This window comes from Bufo bufo, chromosome 9 (genome assembly GCF_905171765.1).
Source record: "Bufo bufo chromosome 9, aBufBuf1.1, whole genome shotgun sequence".
NCBI classification, from domain to species: Eukaryota; Metazoa; Chordata; class Amphibia; order Anura; family Bufonidae; genus Bufo; species Bufo bufo.
Genome location: NC_053397.1, coordinates 34288565 through 34309553, shown reverse-complemented (window position 1 = coordinate 34309553; position 20989 = coordinate 34288565). Strand labels below are relative to the sequence as shown.

At 44.3% G+C, this 20989-nt stretch overlaps 1 protein-coding gene across 1 annotated transcript in view; it reads right to left on the bottom strand.

Annotated features, from left to right (window-relative positions):
* The window catches only part of LOC120979104 (peroxisomal acyl-coenzyme A oxidase 2-like), a 48671-nt gene that overhangs the window by 3649 nt on the left and 24033 nt on the right, over positions 1–20989 (bottom strand). The window contains exons 6-13 of the mRNA XM_040407646.1: positions 15539–15654; positions 12774–12946; positions 11710–11872; positions 6931–7121; positions 6680–6841; positions 4899–5004; positions 4330–4547; positions 565–697 (exon numbers count right to left, since the gene is read on the bottom strand). Coding sequence (XP_040263580.1) covers positions 565–697; positions 4330–4547; positions 4899–5004; positions 6680–6841; positions 6931–7121; positions 11710–11872; positions 12774–12946; positions 15539–15654 — 1262 coding nt within the window. The remainder of the gene's footprint in view (positions 1–564; positions 698–4329; positions 4548–4898; positions 5005–6679; positions 6842–6930; positions 7122–11709; positions 11873–12773; positions 12947–15538; positions 15655–20989) is intronic.

Here is a 20989-nt window from a genome sequence, read left to right as displayed (position 1 = left end):
AAAATGTTTAATAAAGACCAACTGAAAAAAAAAAATTTTGCTCAAAATGAGTACAATGCAATAATAAAAAAAAAATTGCCCCCAAATGTTAACATACCCTTTAACCTTTCTGTGCAGCCCCAAACCCCCACTGGTTTGACAGCCAGTTCCTGCATATGCATAACAATCCTGCCCCTATAGGACCACTGATGGATGGGCAAGAGAAGAGACCCGTGTGCCCAGCATGAGCAACCAGTGCATGCACAGCGTTACTGAATGGGGGCCCACTGATGGATTGGATTGTCTCGAGTCCCTCCATCAGCAGCCATGTTTGAGCATGACTGTTATATATAAGGGGGAGCTGGCTCAGCACAGGAGGCCAACAATGCTGATGCTCTTTTTGCAGCCTATTCGTAGGCTGAATATAATGCAGTTTCCAGGACACTAGGAAAAGTTAGCATACAGTGGCCAACCCCTTTAAATGGGTATACCATAAAAATTTGGTGGCCTGACAACTAAGAGGACCATCAATCCCGTGCTCCGATAAGCACTGGGATATCAGTCGCCATCACCCTCAGGACTCACCTTCTTGTTCTCCGGATTTTTCTGAGCCCACTCAAGCAGGTTATGATACACGTGGCCATCATAGCTCCCCAGGGCCGATAATAACTCTTCATCTGTGTAATCAAAGGCATCAACAAGTAGAACTGCGTCTTTCCTACAAATAAAAAGAAATGTTTTACAGGCGGAAAGTTAGGAAAATTTCCTAAAAGGTGGGGGGGTTAAAATATTTCAAACAGGTGATCGCTGGGGTCCGACACCTGGCACTTCAGCTATTTAAAGAGACACAGCGCCATGTCCCCTTCCTAGGCCAGTGACCTCACCTTCATTGGTCACAGTCACATGGGCTAGGTGCAGCTGAGTCCCATTGAAATGAATGGGGCTGAGCTGCAGTACCAAGCACAGCCACTATGCAATGGACGGCGCTGTGCTTGGTAAGCTGTACAGGATACTGTACAGGGGTGGACTGACCATTCAGGCACTCAGGCATGGACCGAGGGCCCACGTCCTAGGGGGCCCCATGAGAGGTTCCTGCTGCAGGGTCTACTGTACTGTACTACTCAAGAAGGGGTCACTATCAAAGTAGCGCAGCAGGCAGGCCTGGCCGGATGGCAGCGCAAGCTTAACGTCACTCACTTCACGCCGCGCACCTGCTTCATTAATAAAGTGGGAGGAGCAGGCGCGTGGCGTTACGCTGCTGTCCGGACTGCTGCTACGCAACACTAGTACTGTGAGAGCGAGTAGAGACTGAGTTAAGAGCTGGTGGAGCTGTCACTTAAAGGGAAAGGCAGCATATCCCTCCTCGGGAAAATGAGCCAAGGCTGCGCTGGGCCGTCAGCTTCAGGGCGTGTTCACACGTGACAGTCAGATTGCAGTTTTTGCCATGTATTTGAAGGAAGACGTGAAAAAAAAAATGCAATATGTACATAACGTCTGAATACACCCTAAGGGGGTTCAGGTTAGTATGACAACAGATGGACTGGAAGACTGACAACCACTTTTGTAAATCAGAAATATGCCCATCTCAGTTATCACTTCCCTTTCTCCGCTCCTCTCTGCTGCAGCAGAGGGCGACACTGAGCACAGCCAGAGGCTCCTCCCCAGAGGCCCATCCCAAACTTCTGAATGAGGCTTTCCCCAGCATTTATCGCACCCCTCAACCCTACCGAACAGCAATGAGCGCAGACACTTACGCTCCTTCAGCCCCAAAGACCCCCAAACCCAGCAGGGAGGGAGGATGCAGGGGTTCTTGGTCCTTTCGTGGTCTCCTGGCTGCTGCTGTGAGGTGGCATGCTTGATGCTGGAGGTCCATTCCCTCTGCACCGATGCACTCAAGAAGCCTTGTGCACGGACACCCCACGTTTGCCAGCGGGGTTTCCACGTACCCAGGCTTGTCTTGCTGCCCCTCAAGGGGCATCCACCAGGAGGAGGGGGCTCATCTGAGATGAGGGAAGTGGGGGGTTTTGGGCCCTGGTGTAGAGGGGTGGGGATGGCACGGACTGTGGAGCACCGCTTCACTACTCACTAGGGGACACTGCCTGCCCATAACAGTGCGTCATCCACAGATCCATTATCCCTCATAACAGTGCGTCATCCACAGGTCCCCCCATAACAGTGTGTTATCCACAGGTCCCCCCATAACAGTGCGTCATCCACAGGTCCCCCATAACAGTGCGTCATCCACAGGTCCCCCACAACAGTGTGTCATCCACAGGTCCCCCACAACAGTGTGTCATCCACAGGTCCCCCACAACAGTGCGTCATCCACAGGTCCCCCCATAACAGTGTGTTATCCACAGGTCCCCCCATAACAGTGCGTCATCCACAGGTCCCCCAAAACAGTGCGTCATCCACAGGTCCCCCACAACAGTGTGTCATCCACAGGTCCCCCACAACAGTGTGTCATCCACAGGTCCCCCATAACAGTGTGTTATCCACAGGTCCCCCCATAACAGTGCATCATCCACAGGTCCCCCATAACAGTGTGTCATCCACAGGTCCCCCACAACAGTGTGTCATCCACAGGTCCCTCACAACAGTGCATCATCCACAGGTCCCCCCATAACAGTGCGTTATCCACAGGTCCCCCCATAACAGTGCGTCATCCACAGGTCCCCCATAACAGTGCGTCATCCACAGGTCCCCCACAACAGTGTGTCATCCACAGGTCCCCCACAACAGTGTGTCATCCACAGGTCCCCCATAACAGTGTGTTATCCACAGGTCCCCCCATAACAGTGCGTCATCCACAGGTCCCCCATAACAGTGCGTCATCCACAGGTCCCCCACAACAGTGCGTCATCCACAGGTCCCCCCATAACAGTGCGTCATCCACAGGTCCCCCCATAACAGTGTGTCATCCACAGGTCCCCCCATAACAGTGTGTTATCCACAGGTCCCCCCATAACAGTGTGTTATCCACAGGTCCCCCCATAACAGTGTGTTATCCACAGGTCCCCCCATAACAGTGTGTTATCCACAGGTCCCCCCATAACAGTGTGTTATCCACAGGTCCCCCCATAACAGTGTGTTATCCACAGGTCCCCCCATAACAGTGTGTTATCCACAGGTCCCCCCATAACAGTGTGTTATCCACAGGTCCCCCCATAACCGTGTGTTATCCACAGGTTCCCCATAACAGTGCCTCATCCACAGGTTCCCCATAACAGTGCCTCATCCACAGGTCCCCCACAACAGTGCGTCATCCACAGGTCCCCCATAACAGTGTGTCATCCACAGATCCACCATAAGGCCCCATTCACACGTCCGCAATTTCGTTCTGCATTTTGTGGAACGGAATTGCTGCCCCTTCATTTGTATGGGGCCGCACAATATGCGGCCCGGCTCTGAAAATGCGGACCCACACTTCCGGGTCCTCATTTCCTTTCCCGAAAAAAATAGGACATGTCCTATTCTTGTCCGCAATTGCGGACAAGAATAGGCATATTTTATTAGTGCCGGTGATGTGCGGTCCACAAAATGCGGAACGCACATTGCCGGTGTCCGTGTTTTGCGGATCCGCGAAACACGTTATGAACGTGTGAATGGGGACAAACAGTGTGTTATCCACAGATCCCCCATAACAGTGCGCCTGCGCACTGAGGAGAGACAGAAAGGAGGGGAAAGAATCCGCGAAAGCAAGCAGAGGACGGCACAGCAGACGACTGAATAGCTTATTTTGTAAGTAAATTGTTTTATTATAAATATAGTTACGTTTAATGTCTGTTTTTGTCTTTTATTATGTTCTGGGTTTTGCTTAAAGGGACAGTAAAAATTGTTTTGTTTTTTCCCCCTGTAATGTATGATGCTTTTTGATAATAAATAAATGTAAATGTAGTGGTGCTGTAATGTGGACCCCTGGCCTCTCTGATGTCCTGCAGGCTGGCGCTGTGGCACCATACGGTTGGCCAGGCAGCAGAAAGGCTCTGGGGCTGTCATTGTGCGCTCTGGTACTTTTCCCTTCACAGCCCTGCTATCTCTCTCCCTCTCGTACAGTGCGGACTCTGCAGGAGGCAGACTGTTTCATAAGTGCACGGGATGAGCAGGCAGCACCTACTGAGGAGACAGACTGGGCAAGCAGGTAGCAGGGCCAGGGGAAGGCTGGTATTCTCTCTTGTGAGTGTTCTTTTTTTACATTAAGTCCTGCATCCAGTGCGTTACAGACTCCTGCGTTCACTTCGTACTGTAGGTCATCAGTGTTAAACACTCAGACAACCTCTTTAATCCCAAGCCATTCATATCAGCTCTTGCCACTATGTGCCATGTGCCAACCTTCACCAAATCACTCACCGGAGCTCAGCCAAGAGGCCGAGGTAAGCAGTGGTGACCATGTCCAGCTGTTTCCCCGACAGGTAGCCATGTTGTAAGAAATCACCAGCACTTGTGAATATTCCGTGCAATGCGTACAGGTCACACAGCCGCTTCAGAACAGCTTTAATGTCAGGCTCATCGGACAGCGAATTCAGAGCCGAGACGAAAATCTTCACGGTTAAGTAGTGGGAATGAGCCTAAAAGACACGACGACATCAATCACCACTCCTGACATACAGTATGTACATGTATTCTTCATGAAATAATTCTGGATCATCATTTCTTAGAACTCTGCACAGTGCCGTTCCTCTGTTATTCCTCCTGGAAACGTATAAACTGACAACTAGATGTTGCAATTCCCCTGGTCATACGGGTGTGTCCCTACACTGTTGGGACTCAATGGACAATGTAAAGAACCACACCTTCAACGGGTAACATCCGGCTGTCAATTTATTCATCATTTTCTAGGAGGAATAATGAGATGGCCCTCTGATGAGAATTTTTCTCACATTTCATTACATTGACAGACTAGGTGAGTAGACACTTACTATTGAGGCTTTCACAAGCTCCACAGAGGTGCTGTTCCACGCCAGGTATTGCTCAGCCCCCGATTTCACAAAGCTCTCGATTTTATTTGCTGCGGATTTGACTAAACTGAAAAAAATATATATTATTGTATCATTTACAGTGTAATTACACTGACGAACATCATGGAGATACAATGCAGTTCTAGAGATAGAGCAGCACTATACACCTGGCCGGCGGGCGGGAAGTCTGCAGAATGGCTTTTCAGTGGTGACTGGTTAGGATGAGCATTTTGTCTGTCACTGGAATACTCGGCAGTGTACAGTGTGAAATATTATGGATTTCCATGGCTCAGTATGCACTCTCTCTGATGATACCCAATTTTATGTTACTACACTGCTATTAGATTTAAAGAGAGTAAAATATTCATCCGACTCCCAGCACCCCTGTCGATCAGCTGTTTGAGGAGGCTGCAGCGCCACTGCTTCTTCCTAGGCCAGTGATGTCACATTCATCAGTCACATGGCCTAGGTGCAGCTCAGTCCAATTCAAGTGAAGGGGCCTGGACTGCTATACCAAGCACAGCCACTATACAATGTATGGCGCTCTGCTTGGTAAGCTGCAGCACTCACCAGAGCACTGTGGGCTCCTTATCATGGCTGATCTATGGCAGTGCCAGAAGTTGGACCCCTACCAATTAAATATTGATGACGGGTCATCATTACTGTTCTCCAGGAGCACCCCTTTTACCAATTGTATAATTGTTACATCTTACATCAACTTTAGGGTTAAAGGCTATGTACACCTTTGGGAGGCAATTTTTGCTTATGATTGAATTTTACAAATTTTTGTCTAAAAATCATATTTTCAATTGGCCTTTATTAAAAATATTGAGCTGTTCTGTCACAAAGGGTTAACTGTTTTTCTAGCTGTGTGACTGGTACTTTCACTTGGTAAACCTTCTCTCTAAAAACTACTAAGAGGTCATAAACACTTATTTAAGTCACATTCTTATCTGTAAGATAAGGATTGAGCTTAAAAGAATGCTTATAATGTCACAGAGCAGAGATAAGGAGTCTGTCACATCCCCAACTGACGGAAAAGAGAGAAAATCCAGAGGCTGCTAGTAGAGCACGTCAGCTCTGTACACAAAAAAGGATTCCATATTATTAATAAAGACCAACTGAAAAAATGAATTTTAGTTCAAAATACGTACAATGCAATAATAAATAAAAAAAATTGCCCCCAAAAGCTGTACATAGCCTTTAAGGTTCCTCTAGACCCCTTCCCTAATACACGCTCAACTTCTGTCAAGTGTATATATGTGTTCTAAACCGGAGAGGGGAGTAATTCGCTGCCAGGCTTAGAGAACACAAAGATCGAGAATGTAAAATTCAACTATGTCCACTCCTTCTTCCCTCCTACCTGGCCCTCGAGATGGCCCAACAGCCTCTCTGCCACATAACAGTATGGTACTATGGTGGGTAATAGCTTTGTGGACCTGTTAAAAGATTCTGCATCTTGTCCTGGAGACTTCCAGTTACATTCCGGGATGGCAGGTTCTCTTTAAGAAGGCAAATGCTTCAATTCACCATTTTCTAAAGAGGGAAATTGCTGTACAGTCCGTCCCTCCACACCATAACCTTACTGCGGATATTCAGATTTGGTGCCATTTGGGCTAACCCTGTCCTCCAACCACCAAAACATAACTGGTAAGTAATCTGCCTATGTATGAGACGGTTCTGTAATGTGCTATTGAACATCAGAAGAGGGCATCAGAAGTTCAGTGCCAACCTTCTCTTACCTGTATGCCCTATACTCATATGCCTTCAGGTACACCTCCGGATTCAGGAAGTCAGCAGGTCTCATGGCCTTGCATCCAACAGCCCCTGGAGAGGATAGATAGGCTGTACTGGCTGGTAATGGTTTCCCCAACTGGGCACCAGTAAAACATTTGATCAAAAATCTAGGAAAAATAATAAGTGAAAATGAATTCAGAAAGAAAATGCATGAACAACATCTCTGTTGATATCAGATATTGTTATATATTGTTACCTTGCAGTTTGCAAGTGCAGGACGGTATTCTCCCCTTCGTAAGTACACGAAGCAGTCACTTTGGTGTAGAGAGAGGGTAAACCACTGTAAAGGGAATAGCCGTGGCCCCCACATGCCTTGCGGCAAACTTCTACTCCATTTGAGCAGACTTCTGTTGCGAAAGCCTTCATTCCGGCTGTAAGGGCATGGAGCTGAAAATACAAAAAAGATAGTACAATGTGAAAAACTAGATTATTTATTCTGTTCTACTCATCTACAAGTGTTACACAATCTACATAACATCTGTAGTGCCCTGGAGAAAGGGTATTTTGGACATTTGCCCCTATTGCTACTATGCAAAGACATCAACTCCCTACTTTATTGCACTTCAAAGGGTTGACTTGCACTATGATTTATGCTGTTTTGTGCACTTATACTGTTTTATATTGTTGAACTAAATTTTATATGGTTTATTATCTTGTTCATTTGCACTGTTCCGTAGAAAGGGGTAATACACAGCCAGATAATACTGAGAGACTTTGGGACTTTTTACCTGTGCACTGAGAATCGATAAATTTTCCACAGTTATTAATTATTAGAGAATATGGAAAGCTACGTTTTTGAAGGAAAAAAAACAGACCTTTTGACCATCTGATTAATCTCGGTTAGACTGTTTAGGTCTTAAAATTGCTTAGTTTTTCCCATTGACTTGTACTGAGGTTCTATACAAGTCTATGACAGACTAAAATTGCAACATTACTTCCGTTTTCACCCCTCCCACTAGAATATTCTCGTTCATTTAGAAACTGTATAAAAATAGAGCAGTCAGAGCACCTAGTCTTCTGCAGATAGGGACCAGGGTTCAGTAGGAGAGAGTGCCAGACTGCACAAGTGACCAGAAGAAGATGCGGAAACAGGTATACTCTGCCACTGACCCTGGTTCAACAGCCCTTTTGGTCAGGGTACCAGTTTTCTGAAATAGAGAGGGACAACTAGCTCAGACCTTTCCTCAGCACAGAACCTTCTTCTGCCAGAGTGAAAACTGGAGAAGCCAATTTAGTGCGTTGCCTGTATTGCTTTCAATTTGAGTTCCTCCAGTAAAAGAAGTGAGTGCTGATACCCCCACCAATCGCTAGGGGGAGGAGAAAGAAGTGTATGCATATAGCGCTCTATTTTCTCACTGCAGGAATATCTATGGGCCCATCTCACTTCTGTGAGAGAGACACAATATGTGAACACTTCTCTCTCCTTGTTCAAGTGATCGTGAGGGTCTCAGCGCTGACACCACCGCCGGGGATCAACACGTTTTATATGTGTCTATGACATATCATACGTTTTATAAGAACTCATTGACCCTTCAAATAGATATAATGAACATGTGTAGTTTTAAAGTGCAACTCTAACTTGGAGTCACTTATTAGTGAATGCCACTATAAACAGTTCAGATTATAATATCACCATCACATCGCAATGTCAGTAACAGAGCAGAGCACTGCCAGAGAAATCAGATTAGTTTCTGCAGCCCTGTAGGGGCCACTATCAGAGTATAGGTGCCATTTACAGCAGCTCTTATTCTGTGAATGTTTTGCCTACAGGGGCTTTTGAGATGCCTATCAGGATATTGTGATAGCCCCGATCAGTAACCCTTTCACAGAATACAAGCAGCATAATCCGCACTTACATCCTGCAGGCAGCACAGTTTTTAAGCAAGCATCCAAATAGATGTAATAGATGTCAGCTTTGTATACCCAGTAGACATGCTCCCTCCATACAGTATTTAAATCCTATGTACACCTTTAGAGACTTTTTTTAAATTACTGCCTTGTACTTATTTTGAGCTAAAAATCATTTTTTTCCATTTGGTCTTTATTACAAATGTTTAGCCCCTTTCTCTGTACAGCCTTGAGATTCTCCAGTAGCAGGCTCTGTGTTTTTGCTGTGTTCTGGCCAGCAGCTCAGCTGACGGCTCCTTATCTCTAATCTCTGACCTTATAAACACTCTTATAGTGCAGTTCTTACCTTACTGATAGGAATGTGGCTTAAATAACCGTTTATGACCTTTTAGTAATTTAGAGATAATGGTTATTAGATGACAGACACAGCGTGAAAGTACGATTTACACAGCAAGGCAAAAGTTAACCCAGAAGTTAAGCTTCTAAATATTTTTTAATAACGACCAACTGAAAAAATGATTTTAAGCCCAAAATTTGTAAAATGCAATCATAAAAAAAATTGCCCCTGAAGGTGTCAATAGCCTTTAACCCCTTAGGGACTTAGTGCGTACCGGTACGCCCTGTTTCCCGAGTCCTTAAGGACTCAGGGCGTGCCGGTACGTCCTAACTTTAAACAGACATTGCGGTGCGGTGGGGGTTAATAGGAACAGGATGCCCACTGAAATCATTCAGCGGGCATCCTGTCACAACGCTGGGGGGGGTCATGTGACAGGATGGACCCCCCCGTATCGGCGATCGTCGCAAACCGCAGTCCAATTCAGACCTGCGGTTGCGGCGGCTGTGAGGCGGTGCCATCGGGTCCCCATGCGGCTGTAGGGGGGACCCAATGGCATGGAAGGCAGCGCGATGTCTAAGGAAGGCATCGCACTGCCTTCCGGTGAAGAGCCTGTGAGATCCAGCCCCCTGGATCTCACAGGCCAGAAGCTGTATGAGTAATACACACAGTATTACTCATACAGCCAATGCATTCCAATACAGAAGTATTGGAATGCATTGTAAAGGATTAGACCCCCAAAAGTTCAAGTCCCAAAGTGGGACAAAAAAAAAAGTGGAAAAAAAAAAGTGAAAAAAATAAAGTTTTCCCCCCAAAAAATTAAAAGTTTCAAGTAAAAATAAACAAAAACGTCATTTTCCCCAAATAAAGTAAAAAAAATTTGGTAAGAGATAGGGGAAAAAAATGTATACATATTAGGTATCGCCGCGTCCGTATCGACCGGCTCTATAAACATATCACATGACCTAACCCCTCAGATGAACACCGTAAAAAATAAAAACTGTGCTAAATAAACCATTTTTTTGTCACCTTACATCACAAAAAGTACAACAGCAAGCGATCAAAAAGGCGTTTGCCCACCAAAATAGTACCAATCTAACCATCACCTCATCCCGCAAAAAATGAGCCCCTACCCGAGACAATTGCCCAAAAAAAAAAAAACTATGGCTCAGAATATGGAGACACTAAAACATCATTTTTTTTTAAAAAAAAAGCTGTTATTGTGTAAAACTTACATAAATAAAAAAAAAGTATACATATTTTGTATCGCCGCATTCGTATCGACCGGCTCTATAAAAATATCACATGACCTAACCCCTCAGATGAACACCGTAAAAAATGTAAAATAAAAACTGTGCTAAATAAACCATTTTGTCGCCTTACATCACAAAAAGTATAATAGCAAGCGTTCAAAAAGTCACACGCACCCCAAAATAGTGCCAATAAAACAGTCATCTCATCCCGCAAAAATCATACCCTACCCAAGGTAATCTCCCAAAAACTAAAAAAATTATGGCTCTCAGACTATGGAAACACTAAAACATGATTTTTTTTGCTTCAAAAATGAAATCATTGTGTAAAACTTACATAAATAAAAAAAAAGTATACATATTAGGTATTGCCGAATCCGTGACAACCTGGTCTATAAAAATATCACATGATCTAACCTGTCAGATGAATGTTGTAAGTAGCAAAAAATAAAAACGGTGCCAAAACAGCTATTTCTTGTTATCTTGCCTCACAAAAAGTGTAATATAGAGCAACCAAAAATCATATGTACCCTAAACTAGTACCAACAATACTGCCACCCTATCCCGTAGATTCTAAAATGGGGCCACTTTTTTGGAGTTTCTACACTAGGGGTGCATCAGGGGGGCTTAAAATGGGACATGGTGTCAAAAAAACCAGTCCAGCAAAATCTGCCTTCCAAAAACAGTATGGTATTCCTTTCCTTCTGCGCCCTGCCGTGTGCCCGTACAGCTGTTTACGACCACATATGGGGTGTTTCTGTAAACTACAGAATCAGGGCCATAAATATTGAGTTTGGTTTGGCTGTTAACCCTTGCTTTGTAACTGGAAAAAAATTATTAAAATGGAAAATCTGCCAAAAAAGTGAAATTTTTAAATTATCTCTCTATTTTCCATTAATTCTTGTGGAACACCTAAAGGGTTAACAAAGTTTGTAAAATCAGTTTTGAATACCTTGAGGGGTGTAGTTTATAGAATGGGGTCATTTTTAGGTGGTTTCTATTATGTAAGCCTCGCAAAGTGACTTCAGACCTGAACTGGTCCCTAAAAGTTGGGTTTTTGAAAATTTCTGAAAAATTTCAAGATTTGCTTCTAAACCTCTAAGCCTTGTAACATCCCCAAAAAATAAAATATCATTCCCAAAATGATCCAAACATGAAGTAGACATATGGGGAATGTAAAGTAATAACTATTTTTGGAGGTATTACTATGTATTATAGAAGTAGAGAAATTGAAACTTGGAAATGTGCAATTTTTAAAAAAAAATTTGGTAAATTTGGTATTTTTTTTATAAATAAAAATTAATTTTTTTGACTTAATTTTACCAGTGTCATGAAGTACAATATGTGATGAAAAAACAATCTCAGAATGGCCTGGATAAGTCAAAGCGTTTTAAAGTTATCAGCACTTAAAGTGACACTGGTCAGATTTGCAAAAAATGGCCAAGTCCTTAAGGTGAAATAGGGCTGAGTCCTTAAGGTGTTAATATACGAGTGATAGAATAGGTGATCTACAAGATTGAACAAAGTCATCATTGTACTGTACCTCAGGAAGAGTGTTAAAGTTCTCCTTCTTAATCTCACTGTACACGTCGTGGTAAAATGTATTCACATATTTTGCTGTAAAACTGACAGCATAACACGTAGCCACGAGGGGCAAAAGTTTTTGTTGCTGAGTTTGGTACTCAAGGATTTTTGGTTCTTTGTCCCTAGGGTGAAAAATAAAAAAAAGTCACAATAAAGCATGGAAAAAACATAAAGAGCTGCCTGTAATTTCTGATAATTTCTTACCAGCATGGAAACCATTACCACGTCTGATGAAGCTCTCAAGTCTCCACTATAGTGGTAGCCTGTATTTGATCTTAAAGGGGTTATCCGCTTTAGAAAACTCATTTTCAATTACCATTTTGAGGAAAACTGAGTTAATAGAGGAGGGAGGGGGTGGTCACCAACTATAGGCACTTATCTGTTGTTAGTTAGTGCTACCTAAAGATGGTGTATCTTTTACTCTGAAGGACCTAGCATGGCCAGGCAATAATAGGGGGAGCCCATTTATTTTAATGAAAACCATGTAATTGCTGACTTTTCCTGTAGAGGCGCTGCAGGGAGACTGAACAACCCACAAATTACAGCAGATTGTTGGGGTACACTCATCAAGGGATCCTTCTAACGAAAAAGGTGGACAACTCCTTCAAGTGATGACAGCCATTATGTTCAGACTACAGCCTAAGGATGAGTGATGTCACCAAGTCAACCTGTGATCTCATGAGAAGTCAATAAAAACTCACTCGGTAGGTGAAAAAATTAAAAATTTGTGGCTCCCGATGTGACCGCTATTACAGTTTGCTTTTCTAGAGGCCTCATAAACAAACCTGCCTAGTTATATAGGGATAGAGAAAGTTGCATTTCAGATATTTGAGAAAGTTGGTTGACAAACATTGATGTAGGTGTTATGGCGGCCAAATTAATTGTCACTTCTTTGAAAAGCAATCATTATGAATGGTTGAGTAGAAGTTTCAAAAAACTTGACAGAAGAAGACAACTGAAAGTTATACACAAGCAGAAGGTTCTTGGTGATATACATGGTCATCGAATGCTGGAGAAATTTACCCTGGTTTTAGCTCTGACTGGCGTCTCACAGCAGAATATCGGACAGAGATGGTACAGGCTTTCATCAGAGCATCCAGAACCTCGCGTTGGAGCATGTTGACCCTCACAGCGATCATGGTGAAATAGTTCATCTTGTCAGATCCACGTTTAACATAGGAGCCATCAGGCAGAACCTGTTGCCAAAGAGGTAATCAACATCAATATCTCTACTGTACAGAATTTATGGAAATATCAAGCGCTGGATTATTATACGTTTCTCCTGTTGTACAGCGTGAAACATGTGGAACAGCACACATGATGGGGCCATGGTGCTTCTACTGGATAATCCCTTTTTTGGTCTCACAATTTCTAAAAAGTTTATTCTCCACACACCTATAGGGCCATGAACACGGCTTGTGAATGGCCCAACTATGCTTATGGGTCGAAACATCACTGGGTGTGCGGAGAATAAATCTCTTGAGACACGTGTGTGGCTGATAACAGATTCTACATGAAGCAGTATCACGAAAAGTACTTTCCTTCTCTCACGGCTGGGGTGATACGTCCTCGGCTATGTTCACACACAGTCCTTCTTTGTTTGCAGTAATATACCATTCACATGTTTCATCATAGCTGACATTGTGAGGTCCCGGCCTTCCCGATGTCTGTTCCTGCCCTACACCATCTACTGCTGGGGCATCACATACTATGTAGAACCCCGTGATCGGCCCCATGTAGGACATTCTACTTAGTATTGCAGGCACAGCCACCATCAGCGTCGTAATGGGGAATATTTTTATCTTCACTTTTTAGTATCTAATTTATGATATCGATTAAATATCTATCCATCCAGCATCAGACTGATGTCCCTTGGGTCCAAAGGAAATTATTCTGAGGGCCCAAACCTCTGTTTATACAGGACCTTTAAGGCCATGTTTAATTAGGGGTCCATTATTGTCAAAACATGGGCCCACCAAAAGGATTTTCTGGTACTCTGCTGGGCCAAATCAACCCCGTACCCATCTAATATCTGTCTATCGACTTTTCACTGGGTTCTCAGTCGTTCACTGCCTTGTATAGTTACATGGTGACATGGCTCCCTGTCTTTCCTGGGCTGGACATTAAGGATCTCTTAAATATAATGGATTACATCCCTAAAAACACTCCCATCAGCCAGAAAGATGGAAATGGTTCTCCAAGCTTTTCAGAGATCTGATATGTGACCTGTCAGAGGTTTTAAGATTGACATTTACCCCTCAGACTCTTGTCTTTGCTGTGGGTCTCCACAAGCAGATATTACTCATAGTCTGTGGTCTTGTGGGATAATTTAACCTTTCTGGTCAAGGGTCACGGGACTTTACCCAAACACACTTAAAGGGGTTTAACAAAATTTTGTTTTACCGATGACCTATCCTCTAATCGTTGGCGATTGGACACCTGGGACCCCCACTGATCAGATGTTTGAGAAGGCACTGGAGCTCGCAGTAGCGCTGCAGTCTTTTCTCAACTCGCCAAGCACAGCGCTGTACATAGTATAGTGGCCGTGCGTGGCATTGCAGCTTAGGCCTACTCACTTCTACGGGGCTGAACTGCACCAAGGCCATGTGACCAGTGAACAGACCTTCACATGGTCTAGGAAAAGCTGTGAGAAGGCCGTGGCGCTAATGTGAGCACTGCTGCCTTCTCAGACAACGCGGTCGGAGCCTCGGACAGGTAACCCACATAATAGATTATGTTGCCCCTTTTTGATGGTTCAGTTTCGAACAAATTGATGAAAATTTGAATACATAAAAAAAAATTGTCTAATATCTACTATCTGTATATCATCTACCATCTAATATCTATTTTTCTACTATCATATATCTATTATCTATTTATCTATTATATATCTACTATCTAATATCTCTCTATCATCTATCTACTGTGTCTATCATTATCTAATATCTACCTATAATCTATCATATATCTATCCACCTACCATCTACCTCTTTCTTTATGCATCTATCTAATCTACCATTTATCTTATCCACCCTACTGTGAATTAAATGCAGAGAATTTGCAAATAAATTATGCTGAAGATACTAAAAATCTGCTGAACGTACATTATGTGACACAGTGGTGACCCTTATGTAAGCAGAAGATGCACATGTGATCCTTAAACAAGGTGTCACCCATGGGTTGCAGAAGTTTTAATAAGTCTCAAGTGACAGAAGTAGACAAACACTGGATGCGACTACTCCTCCCAGGACCGCCTGACTACAGTGTGTGCACAGGTTCTCTCTCTTAGATGCTTGAGAAAGTGTATTACAGCCAAAGGCAGGTTCCCACGGTGAGAGATCCACGACCCTTGGATTTCTGCTGTGGATTTTCAGTTTATATGCTGCAGTTGCGACCATGGATTTAAAAAACGCTAAACTGCGAATGGCTGCTGATCGCGGTTTCCATGCCAAGAATTAACATGCACACCACTGTATATCTAGAACAGCAGGGTTTAACTGTTCTGTAGGCAACATGTGGCCCTACCGTGGGGCCAATATACGATTTGTTGGTGCTATAATGAGGTATGATACCCAGATGTCATCAGACAAGGTCTAAACAGGATCGGGCATAATGCTGGCTAAAAAAAACTGCACATAAATCTGCACTATTTATCAAGGTTTTGGTGCATTTACGTGTTTTTTTGGTGCATATTTTTTGTTTTTGGTAACAACCCCATGGAAATCTATGGGGAAAACCACTATACACAAGGGACCCGATGACTTACAAGATATATAAGCAAGTGTTACCTGTGAATATCTGCTTAACATGTTTTCCTTAGGGATGCGAATATTTCTCATTATGAGGAATCCATTGTCAATGTTCTCAAAGGACATCTTAGGTCCAATGTCCCCGACAGTTATTCCTAAAAAGAGGTAAATGATCTGCTCTGTTATAGACCGAAATGGAATATCAAGCCTCTGTCAGCAGGATCAACCCTATTAAACTAGCCATAATGCCTGGTAGGGATGACTTTGCTGATTTGCCAGAAATAACTGCTTTCAAAATAGGCTAATTAGGGCTTACATTCCCCAAGGGCTGGCCCTACCCACTGCACCTTTGCTCCTCTGCTCTGCTTCCCTGGACAGTCCCCCCCCTCCACCTGGAAGCCTTGCTATTTAATCTATTGGAGGGGGGTGCGTCCGGGGAAGCAAAGCAGAAGAGATTAGGTGCACCAAGTGGCTTGGGCCAGGCCTTGGTGCACTCTGGCCCTAATTTGCATTCTTTTAAAATTAGTACTTATTTCTCTTATATGCAGCAATGGATCAGGGGGAAAAGGAATATCGACAGTCAGCTGGGTCAGTGCGATCAGCCATTATGTTTATTTATTTTTTATGGGGTTGATCCTGCTGACAGATACTCTTTAACCCCTTAAGGACGTAGGGCGTACCGGTACGCCCTATTTCCCGAATCCTTAAGGACTCAGGGCGTACCGGTACGTCCTAACTTTAAATCGCGATTCCGGCGCCGCGGGGGTTAATCGGAACGGGATGCCGGCTGAAATCATTCAGCCGGCATCCTGTAACAACGCAGGGGGGCATTTGACCCCCCCGTATCGGCGATCACAGAAAACCGCAGGTCAATTCAGACCTGCGGTTTGCTGCGTTTCCGGTCCATTCGGGTCTCCGGTGACCCGATGAACCGGAAAAAGACTGCGATCGGTGGCGTGATTATACACCACCAATCACAGTCCGAAGATTTGGAGAGGCGGTGCTGGTCCTGGTGCTGAATGCTGCTGTCCAGGGTGCTGATTGGTGCAGGGGAGAGAGGCGCAAGATTCAAACTTCCTGCGCTCCTCTCTCCCCTCCTCTTCCTGTTCTGCACGAGCACCCTGCAGCACCAGCTCCTGAGTCCCCCTAATCGGCATCCATCACCCTCCTGCACCCATCGCCCTCCAGGTAGGTTAGGGTCAGTGAGGGAGAGGCACCTTTAGGCAGGGACAGAAGGGAAAAGTTAGTTAGAAAAAAAAAAAAAACTTTTATCTAAACTTTCTTTGTTCCATCTTTCAGACCCCAGACCCCCCCTCTAACACTTGCCCATTTTTTTGCCTGGACTTTTTAGTACGCGAACACCCGTGCCCCCACACACACGCACATAGAATAAAGGTTTCCACACACACACATATACACGCACACACAACCATGGCCAGCCGGATGTTCTCGGCCGAGGAGGCATACGCCCAGATTGCCTCCGACTCTGAGAGCCCCAGTGAGGATGAGGATGACCCCACGTTCCTTTTGTCATCCGCATCCTCGTCATCATCATCTGATGACGATGAGCCCCCAAGGTGGCGGAGACGCCGACAGGCGGAGCCAGGGGCCTCACATGCTAGGGATCCTGTGGCCCACCCTAGTACGAGCCGCCTTGGGGTTCGTACTGGTTTCCCGGCCCACCAAATAAGCCCACCAGAGCCCCCTGCCGATGAACTTAGCTGGTGTCCCCCAGTGGACTTTGAGCCCGAGATTCCGGATTTTGCTGGGAATCCAGATTCCCACAGTGGGGTTTACTGAAATTGACTTTTTTTTTTTTTTTTTCAGTAACCCGCTGGTGAATCTGATGGTGGAGCAGACGAATCTGTACGCCCAACAGTTCGTCGCTCAAAACCCGGGCTCATTTTTGGCTAGACCCGGTGGCTGGACACCGGTCAGTGCAGCCGAGATGAGGACATTTTGGGGCCTCGTGCTGCATATGGGTCTAGTGCAAAAACCCAGTGTCAGGCAATACTGGAGTGGGGACATACTCTACCAGACCCCACTGTACAGTACGGCCATGACACGCTCCCGGTTTGAGGCCATCCGGAAAGGTCTGCATTATTCCGATAATGCAGCATGTCCCCCCCGAGGTGATCCTACCCATGACCGTCTGTATAAGATACGGCCGGTCATCAATCACTTCGGGGCCAAATTTCAGCAGGCCTACGTACCTGGAAGGGAAGTTGCGGTTGATGAGTCTCTCGTTGCGTTCAAGGGGAGACTCAGTTTCCGCCAATACATTCCCACTAAGCGGGCGAGGTATGGCGTGAAGCTATACAAAATTTGTGAGAGTACCTCAGGGTACACTTACAAATTTTGTGTGTACGAGGGGCGAGATTCCCGGATTCAACCCCCAGAATGTCCCCCCACTCTGGGTGTTATGTACCCACTGCTGGATAAGGGTTACCACCTTTACGTGGATAACTTTTACACCAGCATTCCATTGTTTAGGTCCCTTGCCGCCAGATCCACGTTCGCTTGTGGGACCGTGCGGAAAAATCAGTGCGGCCTCCCTGCCCACCCCCTCCAGGTACCTATCCCCAGGGGTGAGACCCGTGCCCTTACTAGTGGAAACCTGTTGCTGGTCAGGTATAAGGACAAGAGGGATGTCCTTATGCTGTCCACAATCCACGGTAACAGCACCACCCCCGTCTCTGTGCGAGGTACTGCAGCAACGGTCCTCAAGCCCGATTGTATCATCGACTACAATCGGTATATGGGAGGAGTTGATCTCTCTGATCAAGTCCTCAAGCCATATAATGCCATGCGCAAAACCCAGGCATGGTACAAAAAAGTTGCGGTCTACTTGGTACAGGTTGCCTTGTACAACTCTTTTGTACTATCCCGAAGCGCTGGCAGCACAGGGATATTCCTCCAATTCTATGAGGCAGTCTTCAAGGACCTGATCTTTTTGGACCGGGAAAGAGCAGGCCGGAGTACCTTGGGAATTGGAGGCGCCCGGATCGTCCCTGGCCAACACTTTCCAGGTGTGGTCCCACATACTGGAAAGAAGGGACGAACCCCAAAAAAGTGCAGAGTGTGTCGCAGGAGGAGGATACGGAAGGACACCACTACTCAGTGCGACACTTGCCCCGATCATCCGGGCCTCTGCATTATTGGTTGCTTCAGGGAGTATCACACTTCCATGGAGTACTACATTTTTATAATCCCCAACAGTCCACTAGAGAACATAAAAAACTATGGCTCTCAGACTTTGGAGACACGGAAACAATTTTTTTCCCCCAAAAAAAATATTAGTTTTAGTGCAGGCATCCTCAAACTGCGGCCCTCCAGATGTTGTAAAACTATAACTCCCAGCATGCCCAGACAACCTACAGCCATCAGCAGGGCATGGTGGGAATTGTAGTTTTACAACATCTGGAGGGCCGCAGTTTTAGGATGCCTGCTTAGTGTCTCCAAAGTCTGAGAGCCATACATATTGGGCATCGTCGCGTCCGTAAAAATCGTCTCTATAAAAATAACATTTAACCCAACCCCCCCCCGGATGAACAGCGTAAAAAAAAAAAAAAAAAAAACACGTGTAAAAAAAGCAATTTTTTGGTCACCTAACATCAGAAAAAGTGTAATAGCAAGTGAACAAAATGTCATATGCACCCCCAATTAGTGCCAATAAAACCGCCATCTTATCTCGCAAAAAATGAGCCCCTACATTAGATAGTCGCCCAACTAAAACTAAAAAATTTAGCTCCCAGGCTATGGAGATACTAAAATAATTTTTTTTGGTTCCAAAAATGATAATGTAGTGTAAAATCTAAATAAATTCTAAAATGTAGATATATTAGGTATCGCCGCGTTCGTAAGAATCTGCCCTATAAAAATAACATTTGACCAAACCCCTCGGATGAACAGTGTTAAAAATATAAAATAAAAACGGTGCCAAAACACCAATTTTTGGACAAAATTTCCATTTGAATCCTTTTTTTTCCGGTAATAAAGCAAGGGTTAACAGCCAAACAAAACTCAATATTTATGGCCCTGATTCTGTAGTTTGCAGAAACACCCCATATGTGGTCGTAAATGGCTATATAGCCACACGGCAGGGCATAGAACGAAGGGAACTCCATATGGTTTCTGGAAGGCAGATTTTGATGGACAGTTTTTTTTGACACCATGTCCCATTAGAAGCCCCCCTGATGTAGCCTAGACTAGAAACTCCAAAAAAGTGACCCCATCTAAGAAACTACACCCCTCAAGGTATTCAAAAGTTACTTTACAAACTTTGTTAACCCCACAAAACTAAATAGCGAATGTAGAAACAATTTTAGAATTTAAATTTTTTGTTACCTTGCCTCAAAAAAGTGTAATATAGAGCAACCAAAAATCATATTTACCCTAAAATAGTCCCAAAACAGCAACCACCTTATCCCATAGTTTCCTAGATGGGGTCAGGGGGCTTGAAAGGGTACATGGTGTAAATAAACCAGTCCAGCAAAATCTGCCTTCCAAAAACCATATGGCGTTCCCCTTCTTCTATGTCCTGCCGTTTAGCCAAATAGTAGTTTACGACCACATATGGGGTGTTTCTGCAAACTACAGAATCAGGGCAACCCATTTTGAGTTTTGTTTGGCTGTTAACCCATTTTTTTCAGTAATAAAGTAAGGGTTAAAATGGAAAATTTCCCAAAAAATATAAATTTCTAAATTGTTTCTCCATCTGCCATTAACTCTTGTGGAACACCTAAAGGGTTAACAAAGTTTGTAAACCCAGTTTTGAATACCTTGAGGGGTGTACTTTCTTAGATGGAGTCACTTTTTTGAAATTTCTATTCTAGGGGTGCAACGGAGGGCTTCAAATGGGACATGGTATAAACAAAACCAGTCCTGCAAAATCTGCCTTGCAAAACCCATATGGTGTTCCCCTCCTATGTCCTCCCGTTTGGCCAAACAGTAGTTTACTACCACATATGGGGTGTTTCTGAAAACTACAGAATCAGGGCAACCCATTTTGAGTTTTATTTGGCAGTTAACTCTTGTTTTTTTCCTGGAAAACATTGATTATATTGGAAAAATTTTCCAAAAATCTAAATTCTTAAAATTTATGTCCATTTGCCATGAAGTCTTGTGGAAGACCTAAAGGGTTAACAAAGTTTGTAAAAACAGTTTTGAAAACCTTGAGGGGTGTAGTTTCTAGAATGGGGTGGTTTCTATTATGTAGGCCTCACAAAGTGACTTCAAACCTGAACTGGTCCATAAAAAGTGGGATTTTGAAGATTTCTGAAAAATTAAAAAATTTGCTTCTAAACTTCTAAGCCTTGTAACATCCCCAAAAAATAAAATATCATTCCCAAAATGCTACAAACATGAAGTAGACATGTGGGGAATGTAAAGTCATCACAATTTTTGGGGGTGTTACTATGTATTACAGAAGTAGAGAAACTGAAACTTAGAAATTTGCAAATTTTTCAAAATTTTGGGTAAATATGGTAT